The sequence below is a fragment of the Triturus cristatus genome, chromosome 12, assembly GCF_964204655.1.
Source record: "Triturus cristatus chromosome 12, aTriCri1.1, whole genome shotgun sequence".
NCBI lineage: Eukaryota > Metazoa > Chordata > Amphibia > Caudata > Salamandridae > Triturus > Triturus cristatus.
Genome location: NC_140595.1, coordinates 764,335,789 through 764,354,491, shown reverse-complemented (window position 1 = coordinate 764,354,491; position 18,703 = coordinate 764,335,789). Strand labels below are relative to the sequence as shown.

At 44.5% G+C, this 18,703-nt stretch overlaps 1 protein-coding gene across 1 annotated transcript in view; it reads right to left on the bottom strand.

Annotated features, from left to right (window-relative positions):
- Positions 1 to 18,703, bottom strand: part of LOC146782757 (extracellular calcium-sensing receptor-like) — a 66,620-nt gene that overhangs the window by 12,842 nt on the left and 35,075 nt on the right. The window contains exon 2 of the mRNA XM_085638677.1: positions 17,608 to 18,429. Within this exon, the coding sequence (XP_085494803.1) occupies positions 17,608 to 18,429 (822 nt within the window). The remainder of the gene's footprint in view (positions 1 to 17,607; positions 18,430 to 18,703) is intronic.

Sequence of the window (18,703 nt, the reverse complement as noted above, 5' to 3'; positions counted from 1 at the left end):
TTTGACTTTCACTTATAGACAAAATTTGCAACTGGAAGTTCAAGATCATACCCAAACACATTTACAACATTTTGGAATTCTCAAAACTAAAATGCTGTTGTAATGCCCAAGTGTCCAAGGGTATACCCAGACATTGGTTATTTGCTGACTGTACCATAGGTTTCAAGCTATATCTCACTGACAAGGCTATGCAAGGCTCAAAAGGTAAAAGGGGATAGGAGCACACTGCCATCACGTCTCAGCGTCATTACCTCCAGGCATCTTGGTCGATGTAGTTCAAAGTTTTTCGCTCAGTACAAAGTTCACATATTAATTGGCTAATGCCATGTTTTTTGTTGCGTATCCCTAGACACGTGTTTCTGGATTCCTCCGTCATCAGTAGGGAAAGAGTTCGTAGGTTGCTGGACATGCTGCCGCTTAATTTTCTCAGGCATAATTCCACTCAGGGCAAGCAGACGCTCCCAAGCTCGTCCGCTCAGGCGGCTCAGGGAGCCTTTTTAAATGGTAAAAGGGGATAGGAGCACACTGCCATCACATCTCAGCGTCATTACCTCCAGGCATCTTGGTCGATGTAGTTCTGATGACGGAGGAATCCAGAAACACGTGTCTAGGGATACGCAAAAAAAAACATGACATTAGCCAATTATTATGTGAACTTTGTACTGAGCGAAAAACATTGAACTACATCGACCAAGATGCCTGGAGGTAATGACGCTGAGACGTGATGGCAGTGTGCTCCTATCCCCTTTTACCATTTAAAAAGGCTCCCTCGAGCCGCCTGAGCTGACGAGCTTGGGAGCGCCTGCTTGCCCTGAGTGGAATTATGCCTGAGAAAATTAAGCGGCAGCATGTCCAGCAACCTACGAACTCTTTCCCTACTGATGACGGAGGAATCCAGAAACACGTGTCTAGGGATACGCAACAAAAAAAATGGCATTAGCCAATTATTATGTGAACTTTGTACTGAGCGAAAAACTTTGAACTACATCGACCAAGATGCCTGGAGGTAATGACGCTGAGACGTGATGGCAGTGTGCTCCTATCCCCTTTTACCATTTAAAAAGGCTCCCTCGAGCCGCCTGAGCTGACGAGCTTGGGAGCGCCTGCTTGCCCTGAGTGGAATTATGCCTGAGAATATTAAGCGGCAGCATGTCCAGCAACCTTCGAACTCTTTCCCTACTGATGACGGAGGAATCCAGAAACACGTGTCTAGGGATACGCAACAAAAAAAATGGCATTAGCCAATTATTATGTGAACTTTGTACTGAGCGAAAAACTTTGAACTACATCGACCAAGATGCCTGGAGGTAATGACGCTGAGACGTGATGGCAGTGTGCTCCTATCCCCTTTTACCATTTAAAAAGGCTCCCTCGAGCCGCCTGAGCTGACGAGCTTGGGAGCGCCTGCTTGCCCTGAGTGGAATTATGCCTGAGAAGATTAAGCGGCAGCATGTCCAGCAACCTACGAACTCTTTCTCTACTGATGACGGAGGAATCCAGAAACACGTGTCTAGGGATACGCAACAAAAAACATGGCATTAGCCAATTATTATGTGAACTTTGTACTGAGCGAAAAAATTTGAACTACATCGACCAAGATGCCTGGAGGTAATGACGCTGAGACGTGATGGCAGTGTGCTCCTATCCCCTTTAACCATTTAAAAAGGCTCCCTCGAGCTGCCTGAGCTGACGAGCTTGGGAGCACCTGCTTGCCCTGAGTGGAATTATGCCTGAGAAAATTAAGCGGCAGCATGTCCAGCAACCTACGAACTCTTTCCCTATTGATGACGGAGGAATCCAGAAACACGTGTCTAGGGATACGCAACAAAAAACATGGCATTAGCCAATTATTATGTGAACTTTGTACTGAGCGAAAAACTTTGAACTACATCGACCAAGATGCCTGGAGGTATTGACGCTGAGACGTGATGGCAGTGTGCTCCTATCCCCTTTTACCATTTAAAAAGGCTCCCTCGAGCCGCCTGAGCTGACGAGCTTGGGAGCGCCTGTTTGCCCTGAGTGGAATTATGCCTGAGAAAATTAAGCGGCAGCATGTCCAGCAACCTACGAACTCTTTCCCTACTGATGACGGAGGAATCCAGAAACACCTGTCTAGGGATACGCAACAAAAAACATGGCATTAGCCAATTATTATGTGAACTTTGTACTGAGCGAAAAACTTTGAACTACATCGACCAAGATGCCTGGAGGTAATGACGCTGAGACGTGATGGCAGTGTGCTCCTATCCCCTTTTACGATTTAAAAAGGCTCCCTCGAGCCGCCTGAGCTGACGAGCTTGGGAGCGCCTGCTTGCCCTGAGTGGAATTATGCCTGAGAAAATTAAGCGGCAGCATGTCCAGCAACCTACGAACTCTTTCCCTACTGATGACGGAGGAATCCAGAAACACGTGTCTAGGGATACGCAACAAAAAACATGGCATTAGCCAATTATTATGTGAACTTTGTACTGAGCGAAAAACTTTGAACTACATCGACCAAGATGCCTGGAGGTAATGACGCTGAGACGTGATGGCAGTGTGCTCCTATCCCTTTTACCATTTAAAAAGGCTCCCTCGAGCCGCCTGAGCTGACAAGCTTGGGAGCGCCTTCTTGCCCTGAGTGGAATTATGCCTGAGAAAATTAAGCGGCAGCATGTCCAGCAACCTACGAACTCTTTCCCTACTGATGATGGAGGAATCCAGAAACACGTGTCTAGGGATACGCAACAAAAAACATGGCATTAGCCAATTATTATGTGAACTTTGTACTGAGCGAAAAACTTTGAACTACATCGACCAAGATGCCTGGAGGTAATGACGCTGAGACGTGATGGCAGTGTGCTCCTATCCCCTTTTACCATTTAAAAAGGCTCCCTCGAGCCGCTTGAGCTGACGAGCTTTGGAGCGCCTGCTTGTCCTGAGCGGAATTATGCCTGAGAAAATTAAGCGGCAGCATGTCCAGCAACCTACGAACTCTTTCCCTACTGATGACGGAGGAATCCAGAAACACGTGTCTAGGGATACGCAACAAAAAACATGGCATTAGCCAATTATTATGTGAACTTTGTACTGAGCGAAAAACTTTGAACTACATCGACCAAGATGCCTGGAGGTAATGACGCTGAGACGTGATGGCAGTGTGCTCCTATCCCCTTTTACCATTTAAAAAGGCTCCATCGAGCCGCCTGAGCTGACGAGCTTGGGAGCGCCTGCTTGCCCTGAGTGGAATTATGCCTGAGAAAATTAAGCAGCAGCATGTCCAGCAACCTACGAACTCTTTCCCTACTGATGACGGAGGAATCCAGAAACACGTGTCTAGGGATACGCAACAAAAAACATGGCATTAGCCAATTATTATGTGAACTTTGTACTGAGTGAAAAACTTTGAACTACATCGACCAATATGCCTGGAGGTAATGACGCTGAGACGTGATGGCAGTGTGCTCCTATCCCCTTTTACCATTTAAAAAGGCTCCCTCGAGCCGCCTGAGCTGACGAGCTTGGGAGCGCCTGCTTGCCCTGAGTGGAATTATGCCTGAGAAAATTAAGCGGCAGCATGTCCAGCAACCTACGAACTCTTTCCCTACTGATGACGGAGGAATCCAGAAACACGTGTCTAGGGATACGCAACAAAAAAAATGGCATTAGCCAATTATTATGTGAACTTTGTACTGAGCGAAAAACTTTGAACTACATCGAGCAAGATGCCTGGAGGTAATGACGCTGAGACGTGATTGCAGTGTGCTCCTATCCCCTTTTACCATTTAAAAAGGCTCCCTCGAGCCGCCTGAGTTGATGAGCTTGGGAGCGCCTGCTTACCCTGAGTGGAATTATGCCTGAGAAAATTAAGCGGCAGCATGTCCAGCAACCTACGAACTCTTTCTCTACTGATGACGGAGGAATCCAGAAACACGTGTCTAGGGATACGCAACAAAAAACATGGCATTAGCCAATTATTATGTGAACTTTGTACTGAGCGAAAAACTTTGAACTACATCGACCAAGATGCCTGGAGGTAATGACGCTGAGACGTGATGGCAGTGTGCTCCTATCCCCTTTAACCATTTAAAAATGCTCCCTCGAGCCGCCTGAGCTGACGAGCTTGGGAGCGCCTGCTTGCCCTGAGTGGAATTATGCCTGAGAAAATTAAGCGGCAGCATGTCCAGCAACCTACGAACTCTTTCCCTACTGATGACGGAGGAATCCAGAAACACGTGTCTAGGGATACGCAACAAAAAACATGGCATTAGCCAATTATTATGTGAACTTTGTACTGAGCGAATAACTTTGAACTACATCGACCAAGATGCCTGGAGGTAATGACGCTGAGACGTGATGGCAGTGTGCTCCTATCCCCTTCTACCATTTAAAAAGGCTCCCTCGAGCCGCCTGAGCTGACGAGCTTGGGAGCGCCTGCTTGCCCTGAGTGGAATTATGCCTGAGAAAATTAAGCGGCAGCATGTCCAGCAACCTACGAACTCTTTCCCTACTGATGACGGAGGAATCCAGAAACACGTGTCTAGGGATATGCAACAAAAAACATGGCATTAGCCAATTATTATGTGAACTTTGCACTGAGCGAAAAACTTTGAACTACATCGACCAAGATGCCTGGAGGTAATGACGCTGAGACGTGATGGCAGTGTGCTCCTTTCCCCTTTTACCATTTAAAAAGGCTCCCTCGAGCCGCCTGAGCTAACGAGCTTGGGATCGCCTGCTTGCCCTGAGTGGAATTATGCCTGAGAAAATTAAGCGGCAGCATGTCCAGCAACCTACGAACTCTTTCCCTACTGATGACGGAGGAATCCAGAAACATGTGTCTAGGGATACGCAACAAAAAACATGGCATTAGCCAATTTTTATGAGAACTTTGTACTGAGCGAAAAACTTTGAACTACATCGACCAAGATGCCTGGAGGTAATGACGCTGAGACGTGATGGCAGTGTGCTCCTATCCCCTTTTACCATTTAAAAAGGCTCCCTCGAGCCGCCTGAGCTGACGAGCTTGGGAGCGGCTGCTTGCCCTGAGTGGAATTATGCCTGAGAAAATTAAGCGGCAGCATGTCCAGCAACCTACAAACTCTTTCCCTACTGATGACGGAGGAATCCAGAAACACGTGTCTAGGGATACGCAACAAAAAACATGGCATTAGCCAATTATTATGTGAACTTTGTACTGAGCGAAAAACTTTGAACTACATCGACCAAGATGCCTGGAGGTTATGACGCTGAGACGTGATGGCAGTGTGCTCCTATCCCCTTTTACCATTTAAAAAGGCTCCCTCGAGCCGCCTGAGCTGACGAGCTTGGGAGCGCCTGCTTGCCCTGAGTGGAATTATGCCTGAGAAAATTAAGCGGTAGCATGTCCAGCAACCTACGAACTCTTTCCCTACTGATGACGGAGGAATCCAGAAACACGTGTCTAGGGATACGCAACAAAAAACATGGCATTAGCCAATTATTATGTGAACTTTGTACTGAGCGAAAAACTTTGAACTACATCGACCAAGATGCCTGGAGGTAATGACGCTGAGACGTGATGGCAGTGTGCTCCTATCCCCTTTTACCATTTAAAAAGGCTCCCTCGAGCCGCCTGAGCTGACGAGCTTGGGAGCGCCTGCTTGTCCTGAGCGGAATTATGCCTGAGAAAAGTAAGCGGCAGCATGTCCAGCAACCTACGAACTCTTTCCCTACTGATGACGGAGAAATCCAGAAACACGTGTCTAGGGATACGCAACAAAAAACATGGCATTAGCCAATTATTATGTGAACTTTGTACTGAGCGAAAAACTTTGAACTACATCGACCAAGATGCCTGGAGGTAATGACGCTGAGACGTGATGGCAGTGTGCTCCTATCCCCTTTTACCATTTAAAAAGGCTCCCTCGAGCCGCCTGAGCTGACGAGCTTGGGAGCGCCTGCTTGCCCTGAGTGGAATTATGCCTGAGAAAATTAAGCGGCAGCATGTCCAGCAACCTACGAACTCTTTCCCTACTGATGACGGAGGAATCCAGAAACACGTGTCTAGGGATACGCAACAAAAAACATGGCATTAGCCAATTATTATGTGAACTTTGTACTGAGCGAAAAACTTTGAACTACATCGACCAAGATGCCTGGAGGTAATGACGCTGAGACGTGATGGCAGTGTGCTCCTATCCCCTTTTACCATTTAAAAAGGCTCCCTCGAGCTGCCTGAGTTGACGAGCTTGGGAGCGCCTGCTTGCCCTGAGTGGAATTATGCCTGAGAAAATTAAGCGGCAGCATGTCCAGCACCCTACGAACTCTTTCCCTACTGATGACGGAGGAATCCAGAAACACGTGTCTAGGGATACGCAACAAAAAACATGGCATTAGCCAATTATTATGTGAACTTTGTACTGAGCGATAAACTTTGAACTACATCGACCAAGATGCCTGGAGGTAATGACGCTGAGACGTGATGGCAGTGTGCTCCTATCCCCTTTTACCATTTAAAAAGGCTCCCTCGAGACACCTGAGCTGACGAGCTTGGGAGCGCCTGCTTGCCCTGAGTGGAATTATGCCTGAGAAAATTAAGCGGCAGCATGTCCAGCAACCTACGAACTCTTTCCCTATTGATGACGGAGGAATCCAGAAACACGTGTCTAGGGATACGCAACAAAAAACATGGCATTAGCCAATTATTATGTGAACTTTGTACTGAGCGAAAAACTTTGAACTACATCGACCAAGATGCCTGGAGGTATTGACGCTGAGACGTGATGGCAGTGTGCTCCTATCCCCTTTTACCATTTAAAAAGGCTCCCTCGAGCCGCCTGAGCTGACGAGCTTGGGAGCGCCTGTTTGCCCTGAGTGGAATTATGCCTGAGAAAATTAAGCGGCAGCATGTCCAGCAACCTACGAACTCTTTCCCTACTGATGACGGAGGAATCCAGAAACACGTGTCTAGGGATACGCAACAAAAAACATGGCATTAGCCAATTATTATGTGAACTTTGTACTGAGCGAAAAACTTTGAACTACATCGACCAAGATGCCTGGAGGTAATGACGCTGAGACGTGATGGCAGTGTGCTCCTATCCCCTTTTACGATTTAAAAAGGCTCCCTCGAGCCGCCTGAGCTGACGAGCTTGGGAGCGCCTGCTTGCCCTGAGTGGAATTATGCCTGAGAAAATTAAGCGGCAGCATGTCCAGCAACCTACGAACTCTTTCCCTACTGATGACGGAGGAATCCAGAAACACGTGTCTAGGGATACGCAACAAAAAACATGGCATTAGCCAATTATTATGTGAACTTTGTACTGAGCGAAAAACTTTGAACTACATCGACCAAGATGCCTGGAGGTAATGACGCTGAGACGTGATGGCAGTGTGCTCCTATCCCTTTTACCATTTAAAAAGGCTCCCTCGAGCCGCCTGAGCTGACAAGCTTGGGAGCGCCTTCTTGCCCTGAGTGGAATTATGCCTGAGAAAATTAAGCGGCAGCATGTCCAGCAACCTACGAACTCTTTCCCTACTGATGATGGAGGAATCCAGAAACACGTGTCTAGGGATACGCAACAAAAAACATGGCATTAGCCAATTATTATGTGAACTTTGTACTGAGCGAAAAACTTTGAACTACATCGACCAAGATGCCTGGAGGTAATGACGCTGAGACGTGATGGCAGTGTGCTCCTATCCCCTTTTACCATTTAAAAAGGCTCCCTCGAGCCGCCTGAGCTGACGAGCTTTGGAGCGCCTGCTTGTCCTGAGCGGAATTATGCCTGAGAAAATTAAGCGGCAGCATGTCCAGCAACCTACGAACTCTTTCCCTACTGATGACGGAGGAATCCAGAAACACGTGTCTAGGGATACGCAACAAAAAACATGGCATTAGCCAATTATTATGTGAACTTTGTACTGAGCGAAAAACTTTGAACTACATCGACCAAGATGCCTGGAGGTAATGATGCTGAGACGTGATGGCAGTGTGCTCCTATCCCCTTTTACCATTTAAAAAGGCTCCCTCGAGCCGCCTGAGCTGACGAGCTTGGGAGCGCCTGCTTGCCCTGAGTGGAATTATGCCTGAGAAAATTAAGCGGCAGCATGTCCAGCAACCTACGAACTCTTTCCCTACTGATGACGGAGGAAATCCAGAAACATGTGTCTAGGGATACGCAACAAAAAACATGGCATTAGCCAATTATTATGTGAACTTTGTACTGAGCGAAAAACTTTGAACTACATCGACCAAGATGCCTGGAGGTAATGACGCTGAGACGTGATGGCAGTGTGCTCCTATCCCCTTTTACCATTTAAAAAGGCTCCCTCGAGCCGCCTGAGCTGACGAGCTGGGGAGCGCCTGCTTGCCCTGAGTGGAATTAGTCCTGAGAAAATTAAGCGGCAGCATGTCCAGCAACCTACGAACTCTTTCCCTACTGATGACGGAGGAATCCAGAAACACGTGTCTAGGGATACGCAACAAAAAACATGGCATTAGCCAATTATTATGTGAACTTTGTACTGAGCGAAAAACTTTGAACTACATCGACCAAGATGCCTGGAGGTAATGACGCTGAGACGTGATGGCAGTGTGCTCCTATCCCCTTTTACCATTTAAAAAGGCTCCCTCGAGCCGCCTGAGCTGACGAGCTTGGGAGCGCCTGCTTGCCCTGAGTGGAATTATGCCTGAGAAAATTAAGCGGTAGCATATCCAGCAACCTACGAACTCTTTCCCTACTGATGACGGAGGAATCCAGAAACACGTGTCTAGGGATACGCAACAAAAAACATGGCATTAGCCAATTATTATGTGAACTTTGTACTGAGCGAAAACCTTTGAACTACATCGACCAAGATGCCTGGAGGTAATGACGCTGAGACGTGATGGCAGTGTGCTCCTATCACCTTTTACCATTTAAAAAGGCTCCCTGGAGCCGCCTGAGCTGACGAGCTTGGGAGCGCCTGCTTGCCCTGAGTGGAATTATGCCTGAGAAAATTAAGCGGCAGCATGTCCAGCAACCTACGAACTCTTTCCCTACTGATGACGGAGGAATCCAGAAACACGTGTCTAGGGATACGCAACAAAAAACATGGCATTAGCCAATTATTATGTGAACTTTGTACTGAGCGAAAAACTTTGAACTACATCGACCAAGATGCCTGGAGGTAATGACGCTGAGACGTGATGGCAGTGTGCTCCTATCCCCTTTTACCATTTAAAAAGGCTCCCTCGAGCCGCCTGAGCTGACGAGCTTGGGAGCGCCTGCTTGCCCTGAGTGGAATTATGCCTGAGAAAATTAAGCGGCAGCATGTCCAGCAACCTACGAACTCTTTCCCTACTGATGATGGAGGAATCCAGAAACACGTGTCTAGGGATACGCAACAAAAAACATGGGATTAGCCAATTATTATGTGAACTTTGTACTGAGCGAAAAACTTTGAACTACATCGACCAAGATGCCTGGAGGTAATGACGCTGAGACGTGATGGCAGTGTGCTCCTATCCCCTTTTACCATTTAAAAAGGCTCCCTCGAGCCGCCTGAGCTGACGAGCTTGGGAGCGCCTGCTTGCCCTGAGTGGAATTATGCCTGAGAAAATTAAGCGGTAGCATGTCCAGCAACCTACGAACTCTTTCCCTACTGATGACGGAGGAATCCAGAAACACGTGTCTAGGGATACGCAACAAAAAACATGGCATTAGCCAATTATTATGTGAACTTTGTACTGAGCGAAAACCTTTGAACTACATCGACCAAGATGCCTGGAGGTAATGACGCTGAGACGTGATGGCAGTGTGCTCCTATCCCCTTTTACCATTTAAAAAGGCTCCCTCGAGCCGCCTGAGCTGACGAGCTTGGGAGCGCCTGCTTGCCCTGAGTGGAATTATGCCTGAGAAAATTAAGCGGCAGCATGTCCAGCAACCTACGAACTCTTTCCCTACTGATGACGGAGGAATCCAGAAACACGTGTCTAGGGATACGCAACAAAAAACATGGCATTAGCCAATTATTATGTGAACTTTGTACTGAGCGAAAAACTTTGAACTACATCGACCAAGATGCCTGGAGGTAATGACGCTGAGACGTGATGGCAGTGTGCTCCTATCCCCTTTTACCATTTAAAAAGGCTCCCTCGAGCCGCCTGAGCTGACAAGCTTGGGAGCGCCTGCTTGCCCTGAGTGGAATTATGCCTGAGAAAATTAAGCGGCAGCATGTCCAGCAACCTACGAACTCTTTCCCTAGTGATGACGGAGGAATCCAGAAACACGTGTCTAGGGAGACGCAACAAAAAACATGGCATTAGCCAATTATTATGTGAACTTTGTACTGAGCGAAAAACTTTGAACTACATCGACCAAGATGCCTGGAGGTAATGACGCTGAGACGTGATGGCAGTGTGCTCCTATCCCCTTTTACCATTTAAAAAGGCTCCCTCGAGCCGCCTGAGCTGACGAGCTTTGGAGCGCCTGCTTGTCCTGAGCGGAATTATGCCTGAGAAAATTAAACGGCAGCATGTCCAGCAACCTACGAACTCTTTCCCTACTGATGACGGAGGAATCCAGAAACACGTGTCTAGGGATACGCAACAAAAAACATGGCATTAGCCAATTATTATGTGAACTTTGTACTGAGCGAAAAACTTTGAACTACATCGACCAAGATGCCTGGAGGTAATGACGCTGAGACGTGATGGCAGTGTGCTCCTATCCCCTTTTACCATTTAAAAAGGCTCCCTCGAGCCGCCTGAGCTGACGAGCTTGGGAGCGCCTGCTTGCCCTGAGTGGAATTATGCCTGAGAAAATTAAGCGGCAGCATGTCCAGCAACCTACGAACTCTTTCCCTACTGATGACGGAGGAATCCAGAAACACGTGTCTAGGGATACGCAACAAAAAACATGGCATTAGCCAATTATTATGTGAACTTTGTACTGAGCGAAAAACTTTGAACTACATCGACCAAGATGCCTGGAGGTAATGATGCTGAGACGTGATGGCAGTGTGCTCCTATCCCCTTTTACCATTTAAAAAGGCTCCCTCGAGCCACCTGAGCTGACGAGCTTGGGAGCGCCTGCTTGCCCTGAGTGGAATTATGCCTGAGAAAATTAAGCGGCAGCATGTCCAGCAACCTACGAACTCTTTCCCTACTGATGACGGAGGAATCCAGAAACACGTGTCTAGGGATACGCAACAAAAAACATGGCATTAGCCAATTATTATGTGAACTTTGTACTGAGCGAAAAACTTTGAACTACATCGACCAAGATGCCTGGAGGTAATGACGCTGAGACGTGATGGCAGTGTGCTCCTATCCCCTTTTACCATTTAAAAAGGCTCCCTCGAGCCGCCTGAGCTGACGAGCTTGGGAGCGCCTGCTTGCCCTGAGTGGAATTATGCCTGAGAAAATTAAGCGGCAGCATGTCCAGCAACCTACGAACTCTTTCCCTACTGATGACGGAGGAAATCCAGAAACACGTGTCTAGGGATACGCAACAAAAAACATGGCATTAGCCAATTATTATGTGAAGTTTGTACTGAGCGAAAAACTTTGAACTACATCGACCAAGATGCCTGGAGGTAATGACGCTGAGACGTGATGGCAGTGTGCTCCTATCCCCTTTTACCATTTAAAAAGGCTCCCTCGAGCCGCCTGAGCTGACGAGCTTGGGAGCGCCTGCTTGCCCTGAGTGGAATTATGCCTGAGAATATTAAGCGGCAGCATGTCCAGCAACCTACGAACTCTTTCCCTACTGATGACGGAGGAATCCAGAAACACGTGTCTATGGATACGCAACAAAAAACATGGCATTAGCCAATTATTATGTGAACTTTGTACTGAGCGAAAAACTTTGAACTACATCGACCAAGATGCCTGGAGGTAATGACGCTGAGACGTGATGGAAGTGTGCTCCTATCCCCTTTTACTAAGCAAGGCTCAAAACTCTCTGGGGTTGCATGCGTTCCCTCTTGGAGGGATCTTTGCCTGGCAGTTTAGGGCAGATTGTTCCCATGAGGCGCAGGGTCAGTACTAATTTGCATAAGGCAGACATTTTTTAGAGGGGCACAGTGGGTGAAAAACAATGGGCTGAACTGCTAGCATGAGTGATTGATAGTGGTTAGACTATTTGCAAGCATTCCTCCCATCAACCTTTGTGCGATTGAAATAAGTTGAATGAGAGACAGTGACTGTTTCAACACCTCAAACTGCTACTTAGAAGGAAAATTCACTTGATGCTTGTTTAGTTGATTGGTGTGTAGTCCCCGCAAACTTGTGTACTAGAAATTTAAATACTAGTGACTTTTTTCAAATATAATGTGGTATTTGGGTCATTGTTCAAATTCAATTGTGGCTGCATGTTTGTTTCCAACCTGGTGATGACAATATCAATTTCTGAATAGGGTGTTGAAGAAGATGTTTACAACTCAGTTACTGGTTCATTGTACATAACATAAGCATACTTATTGGTGCAACTTTAACATTTTCCTATTGTAATGTGTTTTTAGAGTTCTCATTTCTACACTGGTACATGTTGATTACTGCATCGTCTCCACAAACATCTGCCATCCACAAGCATTAATACATGAGTTGCTTCAGCAGAGAGTAACTCTCCAGGACACTATTCCAGACCCCAATGTATTACATTGAGCTTTTCTTCAAAATGGCCTGTAAAACGTATGCCTTTCGAGACAATATATTTAGTACATTGTGCTGAAAAATGTATGGTTTTACATCCATTCAGAGAAGGAGAACAACATACACCCACTGCTCCCTGTTCATGTCCATCGTTACAATCCGAATGAGAGGACTGGACTTGCTCATTGCTCAGTCCAAGTCTAATTGGAGGTTAGTATTAATATATTTCCCATCCCTTACTTTAGCTCCTAGGCCAGTCATGCTAAAAGGAGAGATTGCCAATGTGTGCTTTATGTGAAAACTGGCTCAAGAAAGATGAAAGATTCCCCTGGCAGCTGCAGCCACATTGAAGGCCTGTAGAAGAGAAAGCATCAGGGCTGAGGAGTCACCTCAGAAGCCCCAGCAGTGGATTCAAAATGTGCATCATGAACTGGTTGGTGCCTCAGAAGGAAGGGGGCCACTACCAACATTAGGAGGAGAGTTTGTGTTATGGCTACCAGAGGAACTACAAGCCTCCGAAAGCAACCCATATTATCTTTCAGAAGGCCTTATCCTGGGTGTACGGGCCCCCAAAAACAGACCCAGGAGAGTTTTCACAGAAAACAAGCACTCTCGAAACTGGAAACTTATTTACAGGTGCTTGGTTGCATGGATTTACTTATTTAATTCCGAGATTGGTTTGCCAACTGAATGAGGACAGAAGAAAGAGTCGAGTGTTGGATGTTATGAATGTAAATAACTCTTTTGACATGTATTGTTTTGACAACAAATTACTGCAAATACCCGTTGTTGACAAAGCGTGGTACCACCATGAAAACATTTCAATACTCGTGCATTTTGTTTGAGGCTTGTTTTACCTCTGATTAGGTGGGAACACTCTGACAAAGCCAGTGGACCTAAGCTGGCATTAATGCAAAGCTCATACTGTACTAGGCACATAGGGATGTATGGTGTCTTTCAGGGGGTAGGGGTTGCTTGCTGATTCACAAACTATTAAATGTGCCTCCAGCACCGTGGATGCAGGTTCACTTTTAGGGGCTTCTCTAGCCTTTGGTATCTTTTGTTAGTTGTGTGCCCCCGGTTGGTTGTTAGGCTCATCAGTGGGTGTCACCATGGGCATTTCAAACTGCTGTACTGTAAACCTGGGGTCTCCAACAGGTCGATCGCGAGCTACCAGCAGCTCGGAGGCTGCCACTGGGTAGCTCACAGATGATAAATGTCTGTCAACAATCCTGACAATATACAGCTGGCCACTTGATAGGGCAGCTGTTTAATACACGGAAAAGGTTCCTGTGAGGTCTCGAAAGCTGACAGTGCAGGATGATGCTGCCTGCGCTCTTCTGAAAACGTCTTTATTTATTTTTTTCTACTTTCTTTCTTGTCTCTTCTTCTCCCTGCTTCCTTTTTTTCCTGCTTTCATGTCTTTCTCTCCTTTTTCAATTTATTTTATCTCCTCTTTCTTTGTTTTTCTTCCTATCTCTTTACACCACTTATTTCTTTCCATACTTCTTTTTCGCTTCCTCCTTTGCTATCCGTCCATTTGCAGTTTATTTCTCTTTCCTTTTTCTTCCTGTCTATTTTTCTCAACTTTTTTCTTTGTTTCTCATTCTAACCTCAACTTTTCTCATTTTTCTCATTCTTTCTTTCTTTCTTTTTTCTTTTCCATTCTCTTCATTTATCCATTTTTCTCTGCTTATTTCTTTTTATCTTTAATTCTTTCTTCACCTTTGGTTCTCTCTTTCTTTCCATAAATAATTGTTTCCTTTGCTCTGTTAGTTTTACTTATTTTCCTCCCCATCTCTCTTGCTCCTTTCTCCATTTATTTTCCCTTCCTCTTCTTTCTTTATTTTTCTTTTCTCCTTCCTTTCTTTTGTCCTATCTTTCTTTCCCTACTTCTTTCTTTCTCTGCTTTTCTATTTCCTTCTTTCACTCCTTTCATCCAGTTTAGCTTATCTTCTTTCTGTCTTCATCTAATCTTTCCTTCTGTTATTCTTTTATCGTTCTCTTTTTGTTGTTAAGTATACTTATTGTATTAGTTCCTTTCCCCCATGCATTTCCTTAGTTCCTTTCTTAATGTCTTATCTTTTCTTCCTATCTATTTTTTCTCTCATGTTTCCTTTTCTTACTTTCTAGCCTTTTCTCATTCTTCTCTTCTCTTCTCTTCTCTTCTCTTCTCTTCTCTTCTCTTCTCTTCTCTTCTCTTCTCTTCTCTTCTCTTCTCTTCTCTTCTCTTCTCTTCTATTCTCTTCTCTTCTCTTCTCTTCTCTTCTCTTCTCTTCCCTTCTCTTCTCTTCTCTTCTCTTTCTGTCTGCCCCACCTCCTTCTTTCTTTTTCTACTAATTCCCTTGTCAGTCTTTCTCCCCCTCCTCTTCTTGCATTAATTCCTTTCAGGGTTTCTTTTTTATTCCTTTCATTTTCCTCTTAATTTCCAGTCCTTCCTTTATCTTCTTTCTCTCTTTTGCTCCTTTATCTGTTTATTATTTTTCCTCATTCTTTCTTTCCTTTCTTTTGTTCTCTTTGTATCCTTGTGTTTCTGTGCTTTCCTTCTTCTTCAATTCTTCCTCTGTTGCCTTTTTCCTCTTATGCTGTCTTCCTTTAATTGCTTTGTCTCTTTTCATCTTCTCTCTTCCGCTCACAATCTGTCTCTCTATTTTTCTTTCTTTCTCCTTTTCACTGTCTGTACAGCAAATAGAAAAAACGGATCCCTTGGGAACCCAAATGTAAACGTTTTGCAATAATGCTCTAGAGCCATTAATGTTTTATTCTCGCTTTGCTAAGTTCTTTGACCTCTGTGTACTTTTATTGTATCCCTAGGTTAGACAGTAGCTCATGGCAATTTTCAATCAGAATTAGCTCTCAATATAGAAGATGTTGGAGACCCTTGGTGTAGATATTTGCTGGTTTTTATGGAGGATTTAGTAGTGTGTGTAATAAATGACTTTTTCTTTTTATGGGAAAATAACTGACTGGACATCGATTTATAATGTATTACTGATGAATTGCTGAATTCTAAGTCTCCAGCCCACATCACCTCCCCTGAGTAAGCCTTGGACAGTTGTCCCTTGCTCCTTTGAGTGCTAAAAATGGCTACTCCTAGAACACCAGAGGCAAAAGACCCTTGACTGCAGTACTGAGAAAGAGCCCTTTAAAGTTGATATCTATTACTTTTTAATTCAGATTTTCCTTGGTACTAAAAAAAAAGGATACTCTTTATATGGGGACTCATACCATAAACTTGTTAATAAACATTTTGTCACTTCTGATCAACACTCATTCTAGTTGTTGATGAGCATTAGGTTTTCGAAGGTGTTATTTTATTTCGCACCTCCCTCACCCACAGAAATGATCACTCAGTTGCCCATGGTAGGGTTTTGCGAATTAGCAAAACATTTTTATGAAAGCTTTGTGAGGTACTTTCTAAAGCTTCACAAGATTTGGAATAGGTGCGATGGTCGCAACATTTAAAAAAATAATGTTAGAACAATTTAGCAAAAGTGTATTTTGGAGAAAAAACGCTATACTTGCGGAAAAAGGTTTAAGGAGTAAGGGCCATATGTAGAAAGCAAAATTGCGATCCCAAACGCCGAAATTCGCCGAATTTCGGCGTTTGCGATCGCAATTTTGCTAAGTGGTATGTAGGAAGGCAAATCTGGGTGCAAAATAAGGAATCGCTAAATTTGCGAATCCTTATTTTGCTATTGCATTTAAGGAATCGCAAATTTTGCGATTCCTTAAATGCAATGTAAGAAGCACCAAAAAAGTGCAATTTGGCCTTAAGGAATCGCAAATTACCACCAACTACAGGTTGGTGGTAATTTGCGATTTCTTTCACAAATGCATATTTTTGCATTTTTCAATGTGGCATGTGGTGCACACACATGTCCTTAGGGCATGTATGTGTGCCACATGTGTACCCATGCTCATTTCAGGGGTGCAACAGGGTGTACTTTTGACACCCTGGCACACTTGAAATTGCATTCTCAATTTACGATTCTCTAATTGAGAATCGCAATTTGAGAATGTCTTCCCATTCATTCCTATGGGCCTCTAGGCCCATAGGAATGAATGGGGAGATATTCCTTAATTGCGAATTGCAATTTGCAATTCGCAATTAAGGAATATGTAGGATTCTCAAAAATATTTGCTAATCCTACCTACATTCCGTTTTGCAATTCTCTAATTGCGATTCCTTTAAAATTGCAATTAGAGAATCGCAAAACACGTTCTACCTACATATGGCCCCAAGTTCTTACACAGAAATTATTGCCGAGAGTTGATGTTTTTATAGACGTATTTGAACTTATTTAGCTGTGCAGACTTCTGCAAACTGGTTTCCAGGATTTACGTACCTCGGATGTATGCAGTCTGTATGTGGAAATATAATTCAACAAAAACTTCTACATTCAGGATTTCCAGAGAGTGAACTGTCTGAGTCATTGAATGCACTGCATTTTCCTTGTATTTTGCAGACATGTTTTTTACAATTACCTGAACTTGTGTGACAGATAGCTAATTAGGTTTGAAATATTTTTGTAGGTCAGTGAGATTTTGAGTGTTTGTGCCTGAAATATTTTGGGCTTTGCTATCTTGGGATTCCCATGTGATCTCTATTAAAAATCGGTCAGTTAAATTAATTAGATTTGCTCCATATTGTTTATATAATTTGACTTCTTCTGGTTTAATGCAGTTCCACCTCAGGCTCTCTACACCTCCATTTGAGGGTGAATCAGACCCCCGCCTGTTTTCCTCCGGAGTGTTTTATACCTATACCCAAATATCGTGAATCCGACATGTGGAAGAAGCCCACACCAAAGTCATACTCCATGCTACTTTATGATAATGGCATTACTTAGGAGCCTCATCAGAAATTGATTAAGAGACAGTTCACTCACTGGGTTACCACGATATCTGCCAATGTGAGCTTGAATTTCCTTTTACAGTTGCTTAACTTGTAACTATCTTTGCTTTCTCTCTATGACTGTTGAATGATCGACAGCAAGGTACCTTACCTGCCATGGATGGAAAGCTGAGATATTTGCACAAGTCTTGTGAGGGAAATTCTCTCCATATTGCATGCATTGCCTTAGATCCTCCAGTGCCAGGGCAGTAGCATAAACAGCCTTGTAGATGTTGTAAGTGAATCTAAATTCCAAGAGGCTGTTGATCTGAATGCTTTCTAGTTTTTCAGCTCCAGTACATTTCTTAGTTGTGTTGTCCCTGGTCACGAGATTTCCCCAGTCCATCCACTGGCAATTAAAAATACCTTCCCAGAACTTTCTCACAAATGTATCCCCTGGAGATGTTGAAGGGTGGATGCTGGTGAAATACTCTTGAAAACCCGCCATCTCTCCACTGTGGATTGCAAACCCAATGGTGCTAGCCAGGATTTCAGTGTATTTCTCATAAGAAACGGGAAAAGTTGTTGACCACCCTTCACTGCCAATCCAGATTTTTCCAGTTATTTTTTGCCTCACCATCTCATCCAGGAGAGGAGGCAGGTAGGCAACAGAAGAAAAAATGACAATGGCATTGGCTGTTGAGTTTTTGATAACTTGAACAATATGAAAAGCATTCTTGTCTGCTCGGCTTATGAGAATGTTCTCTTTGAAGGCCACACAAGCTCCAGCCTTGATAAGCTCTTGCTGTACTATTTGACTGCCTAATTGTCCATATTCATCATCCGAGGCCAAAATTCCAACCCATGTCCATCCAAAGTGTATCACTAACTGCGCCAGGCCACGTGACTGGAAGTCATCACTAGGAATAGTGCGAAAAAAGGATGGGAACTGGTTTCGGTCTCCCAAAAGTGGGCTTGTTGATCCATAACTGATCTTTTGGAAAACAAAAACAGACACTTTATATTATATGACATTTTCAAATGGGAATATTAAAAAAATAGCAAGTTGCATTCTGTGTGGTCCTAACTCCCCATTCTAAATTTCTTTTTTATCTTTGGTCCAAAATCAGTTTAATATGCTTAATGTATTTTTACATGTCTCCTGCCTCTGTTGCTGTAACATAAAGATACTCAGACAATACTTTAATCAAATAAACAGATTGTAAAAGCATGTGAAACCCCATTGGCTGAATCAGTCACAAATTAAA